Source organism: Thamnophis sirtalis, unplaced genomic scaffold (genome assembly GCF_051295495.1).
Source record: "Thamnophis sirtalis isolate CommonGarterSnake01/CBP01778 unplaced genomic scaffold, rThaSir2_p1.2 scaffold_4, whole genome shotgun sequence".
Classification (NCBI taxonomy): domain Eukaryota; kingdom Metazoa; phylum Chordata; class Lepidosauria; order Squamata; family Natricidae; genus Thamnophis; species Thamnophis sirtalis.
Genome location: NW_028261384.1, coordinates 46,793,889 through 46,811,648, shown reverse-complemented (window position 1 = coordinate 46,811,648; position 17,760 = coordinate 46,793,889). Strand labels below are relative to the sequence as shown.

The 17,760-nt window shown below is 33.8% G+C and overlaps 1 protein-coding gene across 1 annotated transcript in view; it reads left to right on the top strand.

Moving 5' to 3' along the window:
* The first annotated feature begins 11,913 nt into the window (after positions 1–11,913).
* Positions 11,914–17,760, top strand: part of ZNF385D (zinc finger protein 385D) — a 300,858-nt gene continuing 295,011 nt past the window's right edge. Inside the window, exon 1 of the mRNA XM_087712854.1 lies at positions 11,914–12,181. Within this exon, the coding sequence (XP_087568980.1) occupies positions 11,914–12,181 (268 nt within the window). The remainder of the gene's footprint in view (positions 12,182–17,760) is intronic.

The following is a 17,760-nucleotide window of genomic DNA, read 5'->3' as shown; positions in this document are numbered from 1 at the left end:
CATGTATTATTCTCACTGAGCTTGAATCATAAAATTTAATTCTATCAGATTCAGAGAATTGTCTCTCAATTTCTTACTCATGAGGCAGCTCTTTACTTTTCCACAGAGTGTAAGCTTAGTGAGGCATTTTGGAAGGGTTTACTGATTTGGCTAGAGGAGCCACAGGAGCTTGAAGGAGTTTGCACACTCAGCAGGGCTGGCATTAGCGCTCCACAGAGTGCAAGCAAGGAGTAACACTTCATTATAGCAATAGCTCTAAGGCATTTGTTCATGTTTTAGTCTCTGTTTACTAGGAAAGAGAAGACTGTAAAATCTTCAGAGAAATAGCAAATAATCATTATTTGTATTTTTAGATACGTAAAAAGAAAGAAAAACATTTTTCATTTCATTTTTTCCATAATTTTAAACATTGTTAATTTAAAGCACATACAATTAAATCTATTATAATATTTTCATCTGTAATGCTTGTGAGGATCACAGTCACTGGATGTTCAAATTATAGAATAATTAGGACTTGAGAATATATTTTTAGGAAGAAGAGAAAATGATCTAAAACTTTACTGAAAAACTATCAAATTAAAAATTGCTTGTGGATGTTCTCTATTATGTATGAAGCACTTTATGATGCTGATGCTAAACAAAGCAGTATCACATGCCTCATGCAAACCAAAATCTATTTCACATTGAATTTGTAATGGCTATATTTATAACATTTAGGGCCATTGTGTCTATTTTTTTTTGTTCATCAAATTATCTCTTGTTTCTCAGATACAATAAAGGTCATGTAACAAAAAATGTAATCCAATAGACTGAAATTTCCATTTTATTACATATTGAGACAAAAATATAAATAATTGAAGGATTTTCTTATTCAATTTAAAATATATTGTTGAACATTTTAGTGGCTTGTTAAAAGACATACAGTATAAGTTTTTAAAAAGACCAAAATTTTGTTCTATTGTTTGTATCAGTGTAGACATTATATGACAGTATGTAGACATAGTTATTTATAACATGATATTTCAATATTTTTGAAAGAAAAAATGCTAGTAATTTTTTTGCTACAGGTTGATCCCCCCTCCCCGAATAACTTTTTTTTTCATATTTAAGACTGAACCAGTAACGTGCTGTCAGCTTTAGCCCTGGTGAGGCACTTTTTAGACTTGTGGACTTCAACTCCCAGAATTCCACAGCCAGGCATGCTCAGTTCCGATTTAAAGCGACAGCATTTTCCCCCCTTGCAAAATAAGTTTTCCCATTCTTTTTCTTCTCCCTCCCCCTCCTTCCTCCCTCTCTCCCTCCCTCTCTCCCCCCTCTCTCAAACAGACACACGCACACAGACAACTTCGATCCCTCTCTCATTCACTCACTCTGAAACACAAACACAGAAGTTGGATTGGATATATTTTCCAAAGGCATGAAAACAACTCCTCTGCCATACCCCCCTTCCCCTGCTGCCTTCGATCAAACTTTTTGAATTCCTCCCCCCTCCCCACACGCACCTTTTCCAGCTGTTTCAGAGACAATTTCAACTCTGCTTCTCCCTGCCCTGCCCTCCCCTCTTGAAAAGCCAGAGCTCTGTCAGAGTGAGCTAGTTGCTCCCAGAGAACTCTAAAAAGCCTCTAAAAATGCCCTCTACAGGAGGCGAGAGAATATGTGCCTCATTTGCATAAGGAATTCTTTGCTTGTTAGCCCTTGCTTAACTCTTAAAAGGCGAAAAATTCCTTATGCAAAAGAGGCCCCTAGTTCTCTGGCCTCCTCCTAGTTAATACTGAGAGCAGACACCAAGCCATTGTGACTTGAAATCTGGTAGCAACTACCCTGGCTTTAATTATTTTAAGAAAATTATTTAAAATCCTTTCCTTTCTCTGAGGAGACTGGTGAGGCCCCGCCTCCCTTGCCTCTAGTGACTGCACGTCCCTGGAATGAACATAATGCCACTTGTTGTGAGCAATGTACAGAGTTAGTCCATGAATCAATTTAAATGCATATTTTCGAATATCAGTATGTTCCTAATACATATCTAAGAAATAACTTAGCAAAAGCTTATATGGATGATAAAGACAAGCTTCTTAAAAGAAGATGTATGTACGTCTGTGATCCATACATGTGTTTATTTATTTATTTATTTATTTTATTTGCTTGTCAAACATGTACAAGATAACAAGTATAGGTATGAACATAAACATGACCTAAGGAAGCAAACACAGATAAATGGGGACAATAAGATAGGAATGATAGGCATGCTGGTGCGCTTATGCATGCCCCCTTTATGGCCCTCTTAAGAATGAGGTTCATGGTAGACAGTTTGAGATTGAAGCTGTGAGGGTTTGAGGCTGTAACAACAGTCAGGTAGAGCATTCCAGGCATTGACCATTCTGTTGCTGAAGTCGTATTTTCTGCAATCGAGTTTGAAGCGGTTTATCTTGAGTTTGTATCAATTGTTTACCCATGTATTATTGTGGTTAAAGCTGAAGAAGAAAATTTTTCTGAGCCAAAAAAAGTAACGTTTATTTCTCTTCTAATATAAAACATGTTCAATAATCTAAATATTCCATTAATGTAACTACTACTATAAGCATCTCAGTTTTGCACAGAAAATGTAATACAAACCTTTTATAAGATAGAAGAGTTTTGATAAGTCCCATAAATTATTTTTATTTTTACCACAAACTATTAGCTGTAGACAGAATTTAATGAAAGAGCTTAATATAATACTGTGAAATATTAATTGTGTGTAAAGCATTTAATGTAATACAGTGATTCATGTTCAGTATTAATCAGGCATAACATGAGGGAGAAAACATTACACATTTTTACAATTATGAATAAGGGAAAAGTTGTGTTAATTTATTACTGACCACCAAAATGTAGTAAAATATAGGGGGATGATAGGACCACCCATTTCTATCAATGTAAAGATTGCCTTAATCAGCTATGGTTTTATAAAGTATGGCTTAGGGGTACTCTTAAATACATATCTGAAAGCAAGTATGATCTTTCAGTGGCAATTATTAATACAATACAGTAGCAGAGTTGGAAGGGACTTGGAAGTCTTCTAGTCCAACCCCCTGCCTAGGCAGGAAACCCTATACCATTTCAGACAAATGGCTATCCAACATCTTCTTAAAGACTTCCAGTGTTGGGGCATTCATAACTTCTGGAGGCAAGCTGTTCCACTGATTAATTGTTCTAACTGTCAGGAAATTTCTCCTCAGTTCTAAGTTGCTTCTCTCCTTGATTAGTTTCTCCTTGATTAGCTTCTTGTTCTACACTCAGGTGTAGTATTGCAGTACTGCAGTATTCCAACTGTGGCCTTACCAAGGCATTATAAAGTGGTATTAACACTTCATGTGATCTTGATTTTATTCTTCTCTTTATGTAACCTAGAACTGTGTTGGCTTTTTTGGCAGCTGCTGCATACTGCTGGCTCATATTTAAATGGTTGTCCACTAGGACTCCAAAATCCCTCTCACAGTTACTACTATTGAGCAAGGTATCACCTATACTGTACCTGTGCATTTCATTTTTCTTGCCTAAATGTAGAACCTTACTCTTTTCACCATTGAATTTCATTTTATTAGATAGTGCCCAGTGTTCAAGTTTGTCATCTGTATCTTAAGCCTATCTTCTGGAGTGTTGGCTATTCCTGCCAGCTTGCTGTCATCTGCAAATTTGATGAGTTCCCCATTTATTCCCCCATCCAAATCATTGATGAAGATGTGAAGAGTACTGGGTCTAAAACAGACCTTGGGGTACTCTACTATATACTTACCTCCATGTAGATGCAGTTCCATTGAGGATTACATGTTGAGTGTGGTGAGTCAGCCAGTTACGAATCCATCTGGTGGTGATGCTGTCTAACGCACATTCTTCTACTTTATCTAGTAGTAGGTTATGGTCTACTTTATCAAATGCCTTGCTGAAGTCCAAGTAAACTATATAGACGGCATTCCTCTGGTTCACTAATTTTGTCACTTTGTCAAAGAATGCAATAAGATTAGTCTGGCATGATCTGTTTTTGACAAACCCATGTTGGCTTTTGGCTATTATTTTGTTTCCTTCTAGGTGTTCACAAATTCATTGCTTGATTATCTTTTCCAGAATCTTCACTGGTATTGAGGTCAGGTTGATAGGTCTATCCATTTTTTCCCTTTTTTGAAGATGGGAACTACATCAGCTCTTTTCCAGTCCTCTGGCAGTTCCCCGGTGCTCCAGGATCTCTGAAAGATATAGTTCAGTGTATCTGTGATTTCGTCTGCCAGTTCCTTCAGAACCCTGGGGTGTAATCCATCCAGTCATGATGATTTTAACTTGTGTAGGGTAGACAAGTGCTCAGTTACCATTTTCTTCCCTATTTCAGGTTGTGTTCCTAATCTGATTTTTGTGGTGCTGTTTTTAATAGGTTGGACTGTTTTATCTCTTTGTGTAAAGAGAGATCCAAAAATTGAGTTAAATAGTTCTACTTTCTCCCTGTTGCTTATCACCTTCTTGCCATTTTCTTCCAGCAATGGACCAATTGTTTCCTTAACCTTTTTCTTGTTTTTAACATGTTGGAAGAAGCTTCTTTTTTTGTTATTTTTATATTTGTGGCAAGCCTTTCTTCATTATGAGCCTTAGCTTTCTCACTTCATTTTTACAGGACTCGGGCTATTGGCTGATATTCTGCCTTAGTTATCTCCCCCTCTTTCCTCTTTTAATATTTTTTTTTTGTCTTTCAATTTGTCAAGAGTTATTTATGCAGCCATGCTGGTTTCTTTTGGGAGCTGTTATTTTTCTTTTTCATTGGTATTGTGCTAGCTTTTATAATCTCATTTTTCAAAATTTCCCAAGCTTCTTGAGTTGTTTTCCCCTTGAGGATTCTATCCCTGGAATTCTTCCCAATCTCTCTCTAAGTTTATTGAAACTAGCTCTCTTAAAGTCCAAGACTCTAGTTTGACTTTGTTCTACTACTTGTGTTTGCATAATGTTGAATTCCAATATTACAGGGTCACTTGCCCCCAGGGTTCCTATGGTTTCAACATCTTCTACCATTTCCTTTCTGTTAGTGAGAATTAAGTCCAATATGGCTGATCCCCTTGTTCCCTTCTCTATTTTTTGGGAAACAAAGTTGTCTGTTAGGTTCATTAGCAACCTGTTGGATCTTCCACTTGGTGCAGAGTTTGTTTCCCAGTTGATGTCAGGGTAGTTAAAATTGTGGTGTGCTTCCTGCATATCTTAGTTAGCTGACTAGCAAAAAGTTCATCTACTTCCTCTGCTTGGTTGGGTAGCCTGTAGTATAGACCTATGGCAATGTCATTTCCCTCCCAACCTTTAATATCGACACAAATGCATTCAAGATAGTTCTCATCATTGTTGTGCTCTATTTCTGTGGAGATGTAGTTATTTCTTATATATAGTGCAACCCCACCTCCTCTTTTATTTGGTCTATTTCTTTTAAATAATTTAAATCCTTCTAGCTGTATATTCCATTTGTGGGGTTCATCCCACAAAGTTTCTGTAATGGCAACAATTATCGTACCTACCCTCATTTACTTGAATTTCTAATTCACCCTGTTTATTGCTCATACTCTGTGCATTGGTGAAGACATTTGAGTCCATTCTTGAATAACTCTGCAGGATTGTGTTTAAACCTTAATGAAACGAAAATAGGAGCTGTGCTTAGGCTTGCATGAGGTCCACAAAAACTTTTTTGACTTTTTCAAAGCAAACCCAAAAGACAGAGCAATGCCTAAAACATATTGGGAAGGCAGGGAAGTAACTGGATAAAGATCCATGTAAGGTTAATACATTGGCTTGCCTGTTTTATTTCCTACAAATGCCACAAAGTTTATGTGGAGATAAGAGACAGTTTTGAAAATAGATGTTTCTGGTGGTTGACATTTTGCATTGCAGCAATATAGATTTTAGTTTTATAATTAGAATATTTTTTTAAAAAAATAGTTGAGATAGGAGCTTAGCAGAGATGTGTTCCAATTACATATGAACTTGGGCAACAGTGCTTGGAAAGTTATTTATGCAGGAATCTAGGGATTAAACATGATTAATAAACAGTTTAATAGTTATCAATGATCCAATGTAGAAAATGCTGAACAGTTCTATTTAATACATTAACCTGAAATAAGAATAATTTCATAAAACTTAATTTTTACTTCCTTCAATGTGTAAAATTATTGTAAATTAAAACAGAAACAACAATATTATATATATTTTTTCAATCTTGTTGGTTTTTGTTTTCAGCTTACTCAATTTATTAATACAGATAAAATATCTAAACAAGTATTTGCAAAAGCATTGGCTCTGGAGCACTATTAGCTACACAAAGCCTTTTGCTTCCATTATGTTCCTTACAAAAGATGCCAACAAGATTTTTAATTTGACATGGGAGAATTTATTAAATTTATGGAGAATATAAACATTAAATCCTATTAATGTAAATGTAAAACTTTCATTGAATGAAATTGGCTTCCCCCACATCTCTATCCATGTTTTTTTTGTCCATAATTCAAGAGTTCAGCACACAAAAGCAAAATTAGTGGCCTCCAGATGGTTAGACACCAGTGATCATTTGTCTAGACTTGATAGATATCCAACAGATTTTCTATTTGCTCTACAGAGTCCACTTTTTCAGTCTTCAAATTTGAGCTAATTTGTGATAGGGAAATATAAAATGTGATAGGCATCATTATCTAATTCATTCATTGGAAAAAAGAAGGTCTCAAAAAATGGAAAAAATTACCATTGCAGTTTTGGAATTCAGTTAACAATACTTTGAAGTATTTTTCCCCATCAAGCATACATTCTATTCTTCTTAGTTTTACAGTATAGGGGGAATTTTAGAGAGTATGTTCTTTGTCAAAGTAGACATGTGGTGATAGGGAAAACTAGTTTTGCTGAGTTTCTTCAAATCCCTTGGGTGTTAATACCAGGAAATGAAAACCCAGCATCTCTAGTTGGTTGTTATCTGTTCTAAGAGAGTTATGATGAGTAAGGCTGAGATCTGTTTATCTTATTAGAGCTTTGTAGTATTTGCAAAAAATGTAGAAATAGTGGGAAGTAAAAGCTTGCATTTGCTAAAAATCTAATTGTGCCAAATATTTATTCATAATAAATACATTTCACCTTAAAACATGCATTTCCTTTTAGTCATATTGCATGCTCATATCTTTTGATATCATGTTAAGTGCTATGAAAGTTAGAAATAGTGACACTCTCAAAGATAGTAATCAACAACTTACCATCTTCTTTCTTAATTAGATTGAAAATTAATAGCAGATCAAACTATTAAAATAACCATTAAGAGCTTGACATATTTAAAACATTTTCTTACGTCTGCCAAGGTTCAGGCATGGCTTGTTGCAGGAAAGGTTTGAGACGTTTACCAGTATAATAGACTTAGTTCTAAGTGAAAGTCTACAGAGTCAAGTAGGAAAGTAATTTTGAAACTAGAAAAACAGTAATTTGTCTGTTTTTGTGTTTATCCCTTGTTTGATAAAAGCTGTTATAACAAGGCTGCTCAACAGAATCCCCTACATCTTTTCAGGGCCTGGCAGAAAGCAGTGAAGATAAAACCGATATCTCACTCAATGGGTTGCTGAGGATAGAATGCATGTACGATAAGCGGAGTAGATTGTTTTTTGATAAAAAAATGAAGCAGAGAAACTCAGGAGAAAAACATCTATATTTTTAAGAGATACTAAGGCTGATCATTCTTGCCTAGTGGCTAGTTAGTTTTTCAACCTATCTCACTATCTCTATCATAGCTCTGATATGCTTGTAAAATAGCTTTTTATAAGCATATCTGATACTACAAATATACATTGAGAAATGTAAAAACTATTTTTCACAATAGGATTTACAGAATCATATTCTTTTCATGCAGACAGAAAACTCAACATGAATTTTTGGATAGAGAGCTCTTTTATAAATTATACTATATTCTAAAGGAGATTTTTATGCAAATTCCAGAAAATAAGGGGCATAACATTGCCCTTGCAACCTTGAGATGGTTATATAATCTTCCAATATTTCCTTAATATCTTCCCCAGGTGAAGTGGATACTATGATATCCTCTGATACAACCTCAAAAGTCAATTGTGGATTGGCTTATCTCTAAACTAGTCCATGTGTGCCTAAACCAAAGATGTGCCATCCTCAAATATGGAAATAGATATGGTAAAACAAAAAAAAAATATCCCAAAGAATCTCCATACTCAGAAGAAATTTCCAACCTCAAATTGGTATGGGCACTAATGTGTAGATGGTAATGTATTTAAAGAAAATCCAACAATGATGGAAGGACTGCACTTAAATTCAACAAAAACCAGTAACTAAGTTATCAGGCTATCTGAAGAATGATATAGGGACCCAAATACTAAAAGTCAGTCTTCATATTAAAACTAAAGAAAGAATCAAAGACTTCACAGGATGAGGAAATAATGTCCCTAATTTCATATGAAAGCAAAATAACTATTCAGATTAATCAGCACAGATTAGAGTCCTATATGTCAAATGAAACAAGGGAACAAGATGCAAGCCAGCATCTGCTTCATTGATTATAGAAACACATTCAACTCTTTTGAAAATGGAAATCTCACCACATCTTAATGTCCTCAGGAGAAATCTATTGACAAGACAGAATTCCACAATTCAGACAAAGTGTGGCAAAATAGACTGGCTCCTGTTGGTAAAGGAGCGACGTGAGGCTATATAATCTCCCCTTATTCATTCATACTATATGCAGAATATATATTGACAGAGGTTCAATTGGAAAAATTAGCACGTCCTTAAAACTGGAGGAAGAAACATCAAAAACCTTCACTGTGATGATGCCCTACTCTTGTAGCTAAAAATACAAAAGATCTACAAGCTCCAGTAATGAATATCAAAACATCCAAGAATAATAGAAATCAAAGAAAAATGGGTCTAAGGTGAAATATAAATAAGATCAAACAAATGACAACAGATAACAGGCAATAAAGTTACTGAAGTGGTAAATAACTGCCATTTAGGACTGTATATTAGCAGTAAAAGAAACAAGAGCCAAATAACAGATCAGCACTTAGTAGGCTAGCATGGAAGATGTGAAAATGATGATGTGACACATGTAAATGCACAAAAATCAGAATCATGCAGATAGTCTTTTTTTCAGTGACATCTTCAGCAACAAAAGTTGGACTTTGAAAGCATGATTGATGTTGGGAAAAAGTCTTTTGAGAATAGTTTAGCTATGTAGGATAATAAACAAATAGCTCTACAATAAATAAATGTAGAGTTCTTATTCAAACATGACTAGGCTCAATTGATAATATTTTGGACACATTATGTGAAGACCCATTAATATGAAAAATCTACAATGCTGGGAAAGGTGGAAGAAAAGAGAAGACAACCAGCAACAAAGTGAATGGATTTAATTACAGTGGTAAGTGGGGTGTACTATTCAAAGATATAAAGGACCACTTGAGAATAGATCTATCTATTCTAGAGAAGGTCTATCATGAAATATGATGGCATATTGTTAATAAAAACGGGTAAATAAATTACCAAAATAAGCACCATAAATGGAGAAATTCTTGAATAATAGTTTACCCCCTTGTGAACAAATTATGAACATCTAAAATTCTGTTTATCCTATCCAACCCATTTGACCTGACATCTATCTATATATATATATATATATATATATATATATATATATATATATATATATATATATATATATATATATATATATATATATATATATATATATATATATATATATATAAGCACAGTTAAAAGGTAAAATAAGTAGCAGAATTAAACTTCAAAGACCTTATTATTCTTGAAATATACTTATCAGTGTTCAATTAGAAGGGACAATTTATATGTATTCTTGTTTTTTCTTTTTATTCACATTTTTTGTCTTATTTGGTTTTCTTCCCCCCCCCCCTTTTTGGAATTTGCATTTTAACATTTTTAATAAAATAAGAACATTTATTGAAGTCAAATAAATGGAGAATTTCTTTGCAGTCAAAATGCATAGAGTTTTGCTGTGTAGGGTAATTCCATATTAAGAATTTGAATTCATGTTAGAATTTTGTATATTATCTCATCAGTATGCAATATGCAATTTATTAATGCAATCATGTGAATCTATATAACCACCAGTATTTATGCACACTTTTATTTAACTCATGCCAATCACAATATATGCATAATTTATACTGTGTAGCATTTGATTTCTGAACTGACTGAAAAGATAAAAAATATTGGTCCAGGTGTACAATGCTATAAATAAAACATTACTATGAATACATAGACGTATTTTATAATTTTAAATTCATACTGCTCTCTAGTGGAGAATCCTTTCAGTACAGATGTACTTAATCTGGAAAATAAAAATGATACCATCTTATGGTATCTAGGAAATAGGCTCAAGCATATTAGCAATAAATGTTAAAGACTGATGAACACATGTCCATCTATAGTCACTGCACTGTTACTCTCTGATCTACTTCAGTGTTGTTCTTTGATTAGTAACAGTTCTACTAATAAAAAGAGGCTATCTCAGTTCTGCATGGACATGGCAGAGATTGGATCTGTTTCACCAAGAAGCAAAGATTCTTCCAGCAGATTAGTACACACATTTGTCAAGTAGGATAATATGTTCCTGAAGACTGTCATATAACTTCATTGGAACATTTTAATCAGCATAATTTCCCGATTTTGGATACATTTTAGGTGATTTCTTTAAAAGGGAATCAAGCCAGCAAAGTAGGCAGACTTTTATTAGATGATATATTTATTTTATCAGAAAACATGTAAATGTAAACAGCTTATAGACATATAAGCTTGTCAGACATTGATCAGAAAAGAAGGAGGGGGAAATGATTTCAGTTGTTTCTTTTGTTAATGTTCATAGAACTTTAAGCTTATGTTTGTTTTGCTTTATCACAAAAAAAGTATAAATGAAATTATTTTCAAAACTCTTCTCAGCTTGTATAATGCTCAATCTTTTATTACTTCTTATAGTATTTTAACTGTTCAAAATTAATAGAAGTCCAGTTCAGTATTTTATTAGTGGTATGAAATAGCTTCTAAATTTACAGGAATTCCTTAGCAGTTCAGGACTGAGACAGTCCATTTCTTAATTCAAGTTTGATTTTTTAAAATTTAAAATTCTGACATTTTTATTTCTTGAAAATATTGGAAGATGTGAAATTACAGCAGAATATGATTAGGTTTTAAGGAACCTAACATGTTGCTTTAATAATTTCTATTTCTTACAAGGTATTAAGTATGTTTTATATTTATTTCTTGGATTCAGGATTTTTAAATTATTTGAAATGTGAAGCATTTTCCTACAAGTGATGTTCATAATTAAAAATGAGAGCACTCATGAAAATTCCAAATACCAAAATCAATTGTAATGAAGAAGCTAAATCTTAGTACATTATTTTGTGAAATGTTTCAGATGGTTCAGTTTCAGTTTTGAACAATAGTTTTAAAAAGGGGACTTTCAAGAAAAATCAAGATAATATGTTTTAACAGGCTAGAAATTAGACTATAGGTTTTAGTCCCGCCTTAGGCATGAGAATTCTTTGGGTAATTTGGGGGGAAACACTCTCTTTGAAATGGAGTTTCCTTGCTGGCAAAGAAAGCAAGTCAGATGTTTTCCACATGGAAAATGTATAGACATTTCAGATTACTCGGTAGCTAAAGGCAATCCATTTATTTTTCCCTTACAATCTGTGACATGCTTTTTTACACACTTGCATATTCTAAACATCCAATAAATCCAATTATATGATAACTATCATTACCACGTGAGATGATGTACAATGGCTTTAAATGCAGCCCTTTTACTTTTTGCAGGTTGACATTCAGTATGCATATCACTCATAGTTCTTTTTTATGTTTATTTTAGAAAGAATGAAGAAGCCTGGGAGTCCTACTTCATCCCAAGACAATATATCCTATACGTCAGATTTCATGTATTTTCATGAAAGTGATGCAGAATTAACACCCAAAAACAGTGAGGAAGAGAAAGAAAGGGAGAAGAAGCACACCAGTTTTACTTTATGCAATGTATGCAACATTCAACTGAATTCTGCTGCTCAGGCACAAATCCATTATCATGGGAAATCACACCAGAAAAGATTAAAACAGCTGAGCAATGGAAACCTAAAAAACAGTTTTGGTGAGCTTTTAAGTATATTCTACTGTGTTTACATCTAGAAGGTATACTTTTCCCATAGTCTAATTTTGGAGAGAGAAGTAGTCTGATGTCTTGATTGATATCTTTGATAACTTATCAATGTAATGCACCATAAATTACTGAATTGGAAAAATGGTTCTATTATTGGTAAACAATTAATATGTTTTGAAGCCAATAGAAATTAAGAGTGTCAATGATTTTTTATTTTAATAGAAGTTGCTTACATAGTATTTTTTTTCACTGTCTTTACTTGGAGCTACACAGTTTGGAAAAGTAGTTGAGAACTTTTTACCTTTTTAAATATTAACTACACTGCAACCATATAGTTGAAATAAGGACCTGTTTGAAGTGAGAACCTGTTTAAGTTAATGCAAAACTTCATAGCTTCTACTAGAAGTCAAATATTTTATTTTTCTAGGATATGAACAAGCTAGAAAAAATCTCAGTATGCAGTAGTCAGTGCAGACCCAAAAAGTTGGATAGTAAGTTTTTAAGTGATATAAAATCCAGATAGAAGGATGCAAAACCTTTTTCTCTTCATACATCAACAGTGATATTTTCCCAGTGGAAGGGGAAGTCAAAGGAAAAAAAATCCCAATTATCAAGGTATCAGTTTGAGCAGAGATGGAAATAGACATTTCAATATACTGTATTACTGAGTTGCCATACTGTCATTGCAGGATAGGAAACTGCATTTGTTTAGCAACTGTTTGAGGTTAAAATGGTCATTGAAAAAATGGCTTACAGCCTTCAAACCAGTATGTCCATGATCAACACTTTAGTTTATTAATATAAGTTATTCATAATTTTTCCTTGGGATGTGTTTGAAAAATATCTAAATCAACAATAATTTTATATGAAATTCAGACAAGAGTTTACTGCAATATAAGAAGTTCATAAGTATGCTTCTTGTTTAACCCTCAACTATTTAACTTTCAATTATTATTAATATTCTACTTAGCATTTCCTGAAGAATTGTGACTAGCACCTATCATGCCTCCATTAATGGTGGGAAGATACTATTACTAACTTGTGGAAATTATTTAGACAGTGAAGCGGGAATGGAGAGAACATAAACATGCAGCCATCTCCAAACTTGCAGGATGAGGGTGTGTGAAAAACAGAAGTCCAAGATTTCTCCAGATATGGGAAGAGAGCTAAAAATAAAAGTAACTAATTGGAATAAAGTTTGTAGTGGTTCTGTGACCTGCACAGTGATTATCATTTGTTGTCAATCCTACTATACAGATTAGTTTGATTAGGTAGACAATTAAATCAACTCCAAAGAAGATTAAAACTAAAATACTTTTATTGAGATTTGCTTGTGTTCTTCCTTGCTATGGTTGAGTGTTTTAGGAAGGTGTAAGTCTGAGCTATTTACAAATGTTATCTGGATGTTTGATCTTAAAATATGCAGTTTAAAAAAATTCCTTAGTGTCCATTTTCATCTTACAGGTTTATTTTCCTTACATTATTCAAAAATGCTACTATTCCTAAATTTCAATTTTAAAAAGATTACTTAGGGTATACTTGTCCCAATTTTTGGAAATCTACAGTTTAATTTATGTCTGGTCTATAATGTAAAAGCACCTGACATCAGGGAAACAAATTTGATGAAATATTCCTTCTGTGTTGTTTCCTCAAACTGAAGCACAAACAGGGCCAGTAGTTTTTAAATCACCCTGAAAAATACTCACTGAATTTGTAAAATGTGTAATACTGTCCTGTTTGATGAATGATAAATACACTTACCCTGCAAATTTGCAGTGTTAACTGTGCTTACAAAGCAGCATTATGAAAAACAATGAATGCTGAATGCAATTTTCTTTTTTAAAATATGGGTATTGTCATATTCAAGGTCATTACAGAAGACAGCCTGATCTTTAGTTTAAAGTTGAAACAGCTGAATATTTGGGATTGTCCTGGCTCAGATATTAAGCCTGGTTGTTCTAATTATTTGATTACACATTTTAAAATAGCAGATGTGCACCTTTTGGAGACAAACATGTGTATGCAATGCATTTAAAACCAAGAATAAAATTATCTGCTCTTAACATAAATTATAATATAGCAAATGAGTAAAAGCAAAATATCACATTTCTTGTTTGGGAAGTGGGCATTGAACAAAATAATCAACACATACCCACGGGGGATTTTCTTATTTATTGTCTATAACTTTGCAGCTTTGAAATTTATAATTAATTTAATCATCTGAATTTCAGAAAAATTAAATATGTATGTATGCATGCATGCATGTATGTATGTATGTATGTATGTATGTATGTATGTATGTACTTTACCTTTTATATTTATAGCTTTTATAAAAAGAAAAATATTACTAGGTTTATTGGCATGCTTTTGTGCCACTTGATGTGCGCAGTATACTAAAGTTCATTAAAATGGAAATTCCTTAAGTATAATTAGTTCATGATGGCTGCCTCACTTCTCTATAAACTGAAGAACATGACTTTTGCAGTGATAATAATGTTCTTTTCTACTAATGATTTTCAAAATGGTTTTGCTTTCTACTAAGTGTGCAGCAGAATCATATTGGGCAGATGGTACAAATACTTTGATATCTGTTTTTCTGCTCTAATTTTCCTTTTCTTCCTCAGTTGAAAATTCCTTGTCCTTGTCTTGGAACAGATTTTATGATTGGTATAAGACAAGTTGACAAGACTGGAATAAACTGTATATATTGTGATTGGACAGAAGATAGATAATGTACTAAGTAGGCTAATAGTTAATGGTTGAGACTAATTGTGTATAATGTGAATGTATGGTCACTTCGACTCTGCGGTACTGCATTGTTTTAAATGTAAAAGTAATAAAAATATATTTCAAAAAAAAGAAAGAAAGAAAATTCCTTGTCCATGTGTATGTCCAATACAATGCCCATACAACAAGTAACCTTTAGTTTAAGCCCAGTTCATTTCAAACACATTTAAATGTTCAATAGTGCTTTCCATGTTGATCTTCTCTACTTACTTTTAGAGGCCCTGCTATATTATTTGATTCTTTTTATGGAATAATTTCCACTTCTAAAATAAAATATTGGAGGTTATGTTATTGTTCATACACACACACGCACGCACACGCACGCACACACACATACGCGCGCGCGCGGACACACACACACACACGCCTGATAAATTTTGATTAATTGGACTATGAGATGCTTACCAGGTTATCCTTTTTCTTATACATCTTATTGTTCATATATCAAATGATTTAGCTGTTTATTATATAATTGTCTAACCCAGCGGTGTCAAGCTCAAGGTCCGGGGGCTGGATCTGGCCCACAGGGTGCTTAAATCTGTTATGTGAAGCTGACCTGGAAACAGCAAAGGATTGGCCTGCAGTGCCTCTACCAGTGAAAATGGATCTCGGAAGGTTTATTTGGCACTCCCAACCTTTGTTTTGGCTGGCAGAGAGTTACAGGAGGCCATCCCAGCCGAAATGGAGCTTGGGAGCCTGTTTTTGCTGGCAAAGCGCTCTGGCCACCCCAGGCGCTCCTGACACAAGTGACATCAAGCTGGCCATGCCCACCCCAACCCCTCAAGGTGAAACACAACCCTGATGCGACCCTCAATGAAATTGAGTTTAACACCCCTGGTATAACCAATACAAAGAAATATTGTCCAAGGTTAGAAAAATTGGGTCTGGTAAAATATTAAACAGTTGGCAGTAATATCTAATATTACTGAATTTGTATTATTTTTGCATTTTTATAAAAATATCCCACTAAACATTTGCAAAACTTTTCAAGTACAGAACATACTTAATGGAAAAACAAGTGAGGATTATACAATTGTCTATGCTATTTGTATATGCATTTGATAAAAAATTTCTGTTTGTAAAAATGCAGGTGATGGCATGATAATGAGATGCAAAGCTTGGCCTTTAACTTTGGAATACAAGTAACTTAGTTATGTTATGACACATTTTGTATCTCTCCATGTGCCCCATGCAGATGCTGCATATACTTACTTTACTTCCAAGCACAATTCATTTTCTTTTGACAAGAAGAAAATGTTTTTTCTTTCTTTCAAGATTCCTGTCTTATTTTTTCTTGGACTCATTGGTTCCCTCTTTTCTTTTCTCCCAGGAGGGTCATAAAAATTAAAGTATTTTCCCCTCATTGTTATTAACTATCATTGATTAAGTTAACATAGCAAGATAAAACCGTTTAAGTGCAGTTTATTGACTATTCATAATGAGCTGAGTTAAACAAAATACTCTAAGCGATAAACTATGATTTATAATCTATAATGACTGGGTTCCCAAAATATGAGGAAAACTAAAATGTTTGATAAGTAAATCATATATATTCCTATCTGAATCCAGGCATCCAGGTGAATGGACTCAATTTTCTTATAATTGAGTCCATTCACCTTGCTGCTGTTCATCCTTTTCCTTCCACATTTCCCAGCATTATAGATTTCTCAAGACAGCTTTGCATCTTGAATTGGGTCTTTATACAATATGTCCAAAATATGATAATTTGAATCCATCTATGTGTTCCTTGGCTGAAAGCTCTAGATGGTATTGCTATTGTTGTTGTAGTAGGATCTATCTGTTAGCTTTTCTAGGATATCCTAGTATTCTCAATAGTCATCTCCAACACCAAGTTTAAAAGCAAAACTCCTCCTTTCTGAAAATCTTCTGTTGAGTACTGTAGGGAAAATTTGTATGATTCTGTAAGTATAGACATATAATGATATCTGAGTATCTTTTAAAGGCCTTCTTGACTACACTATTGTGTTAGTCTATACAGCATATTGGTGGACTACTGGTTACCTGTTGTTGATAATTAATACTTAAAGACAGAAACTATTCTTCACTTTAATATCTTACTGTTGATTCTAAGGATATTTGCTGTATTATGATCACAGCTTGGTGTTAGATATATGTTCTTTTCACTATGCTCTTTAACTTTCATTAGTACTTACAGACATTTACATGTTCAATGATCAGATAGTGTTATCAGCATAGTGTACCTTATTCATATTTCTTCCTCCACAATGGAGGGGATTTCCACTCTCCCAAGGACATTCCACATGTTGCCATGGTTGACATAAAAGTACTTTTATAGTAAATGAAGCACAAATGTTTGGTATTGTTGGCTTTCTCGATTATGCAGCTTTCATCAGCAGTAATATCTCTTCTTCTTGGCCTTGCCAAATACTAGTTGAACATCTGGCGTCTCCCTTTCTAATCTGCATTAGTTGATCTTAAATATTATTTTGTAAGCATATAACATTATTGCATGATAGTACATATGCTATGTTATGTCATTGCTATGATACCAACAACTAGATTGATCTCTTCCAATCTATTGGTGGTGCAGTGGTTAGGATGCAGTAATACAGGCTGCTTCTGCTTCCTGCAATTTGGCAGGTCAAATCTCAACAGGGTCAAGGTTGATCCAGCCATCCATCCTTCTGGGGTAAGTAAAATGAGGACCCTTTGGGGTCAAGAAGCTGGCTCTGTAACCTACATAGAGTAAAGCACTGTGAAGTAGTATGTAAGTATAAATACTATTACTATTGCTATTGGCT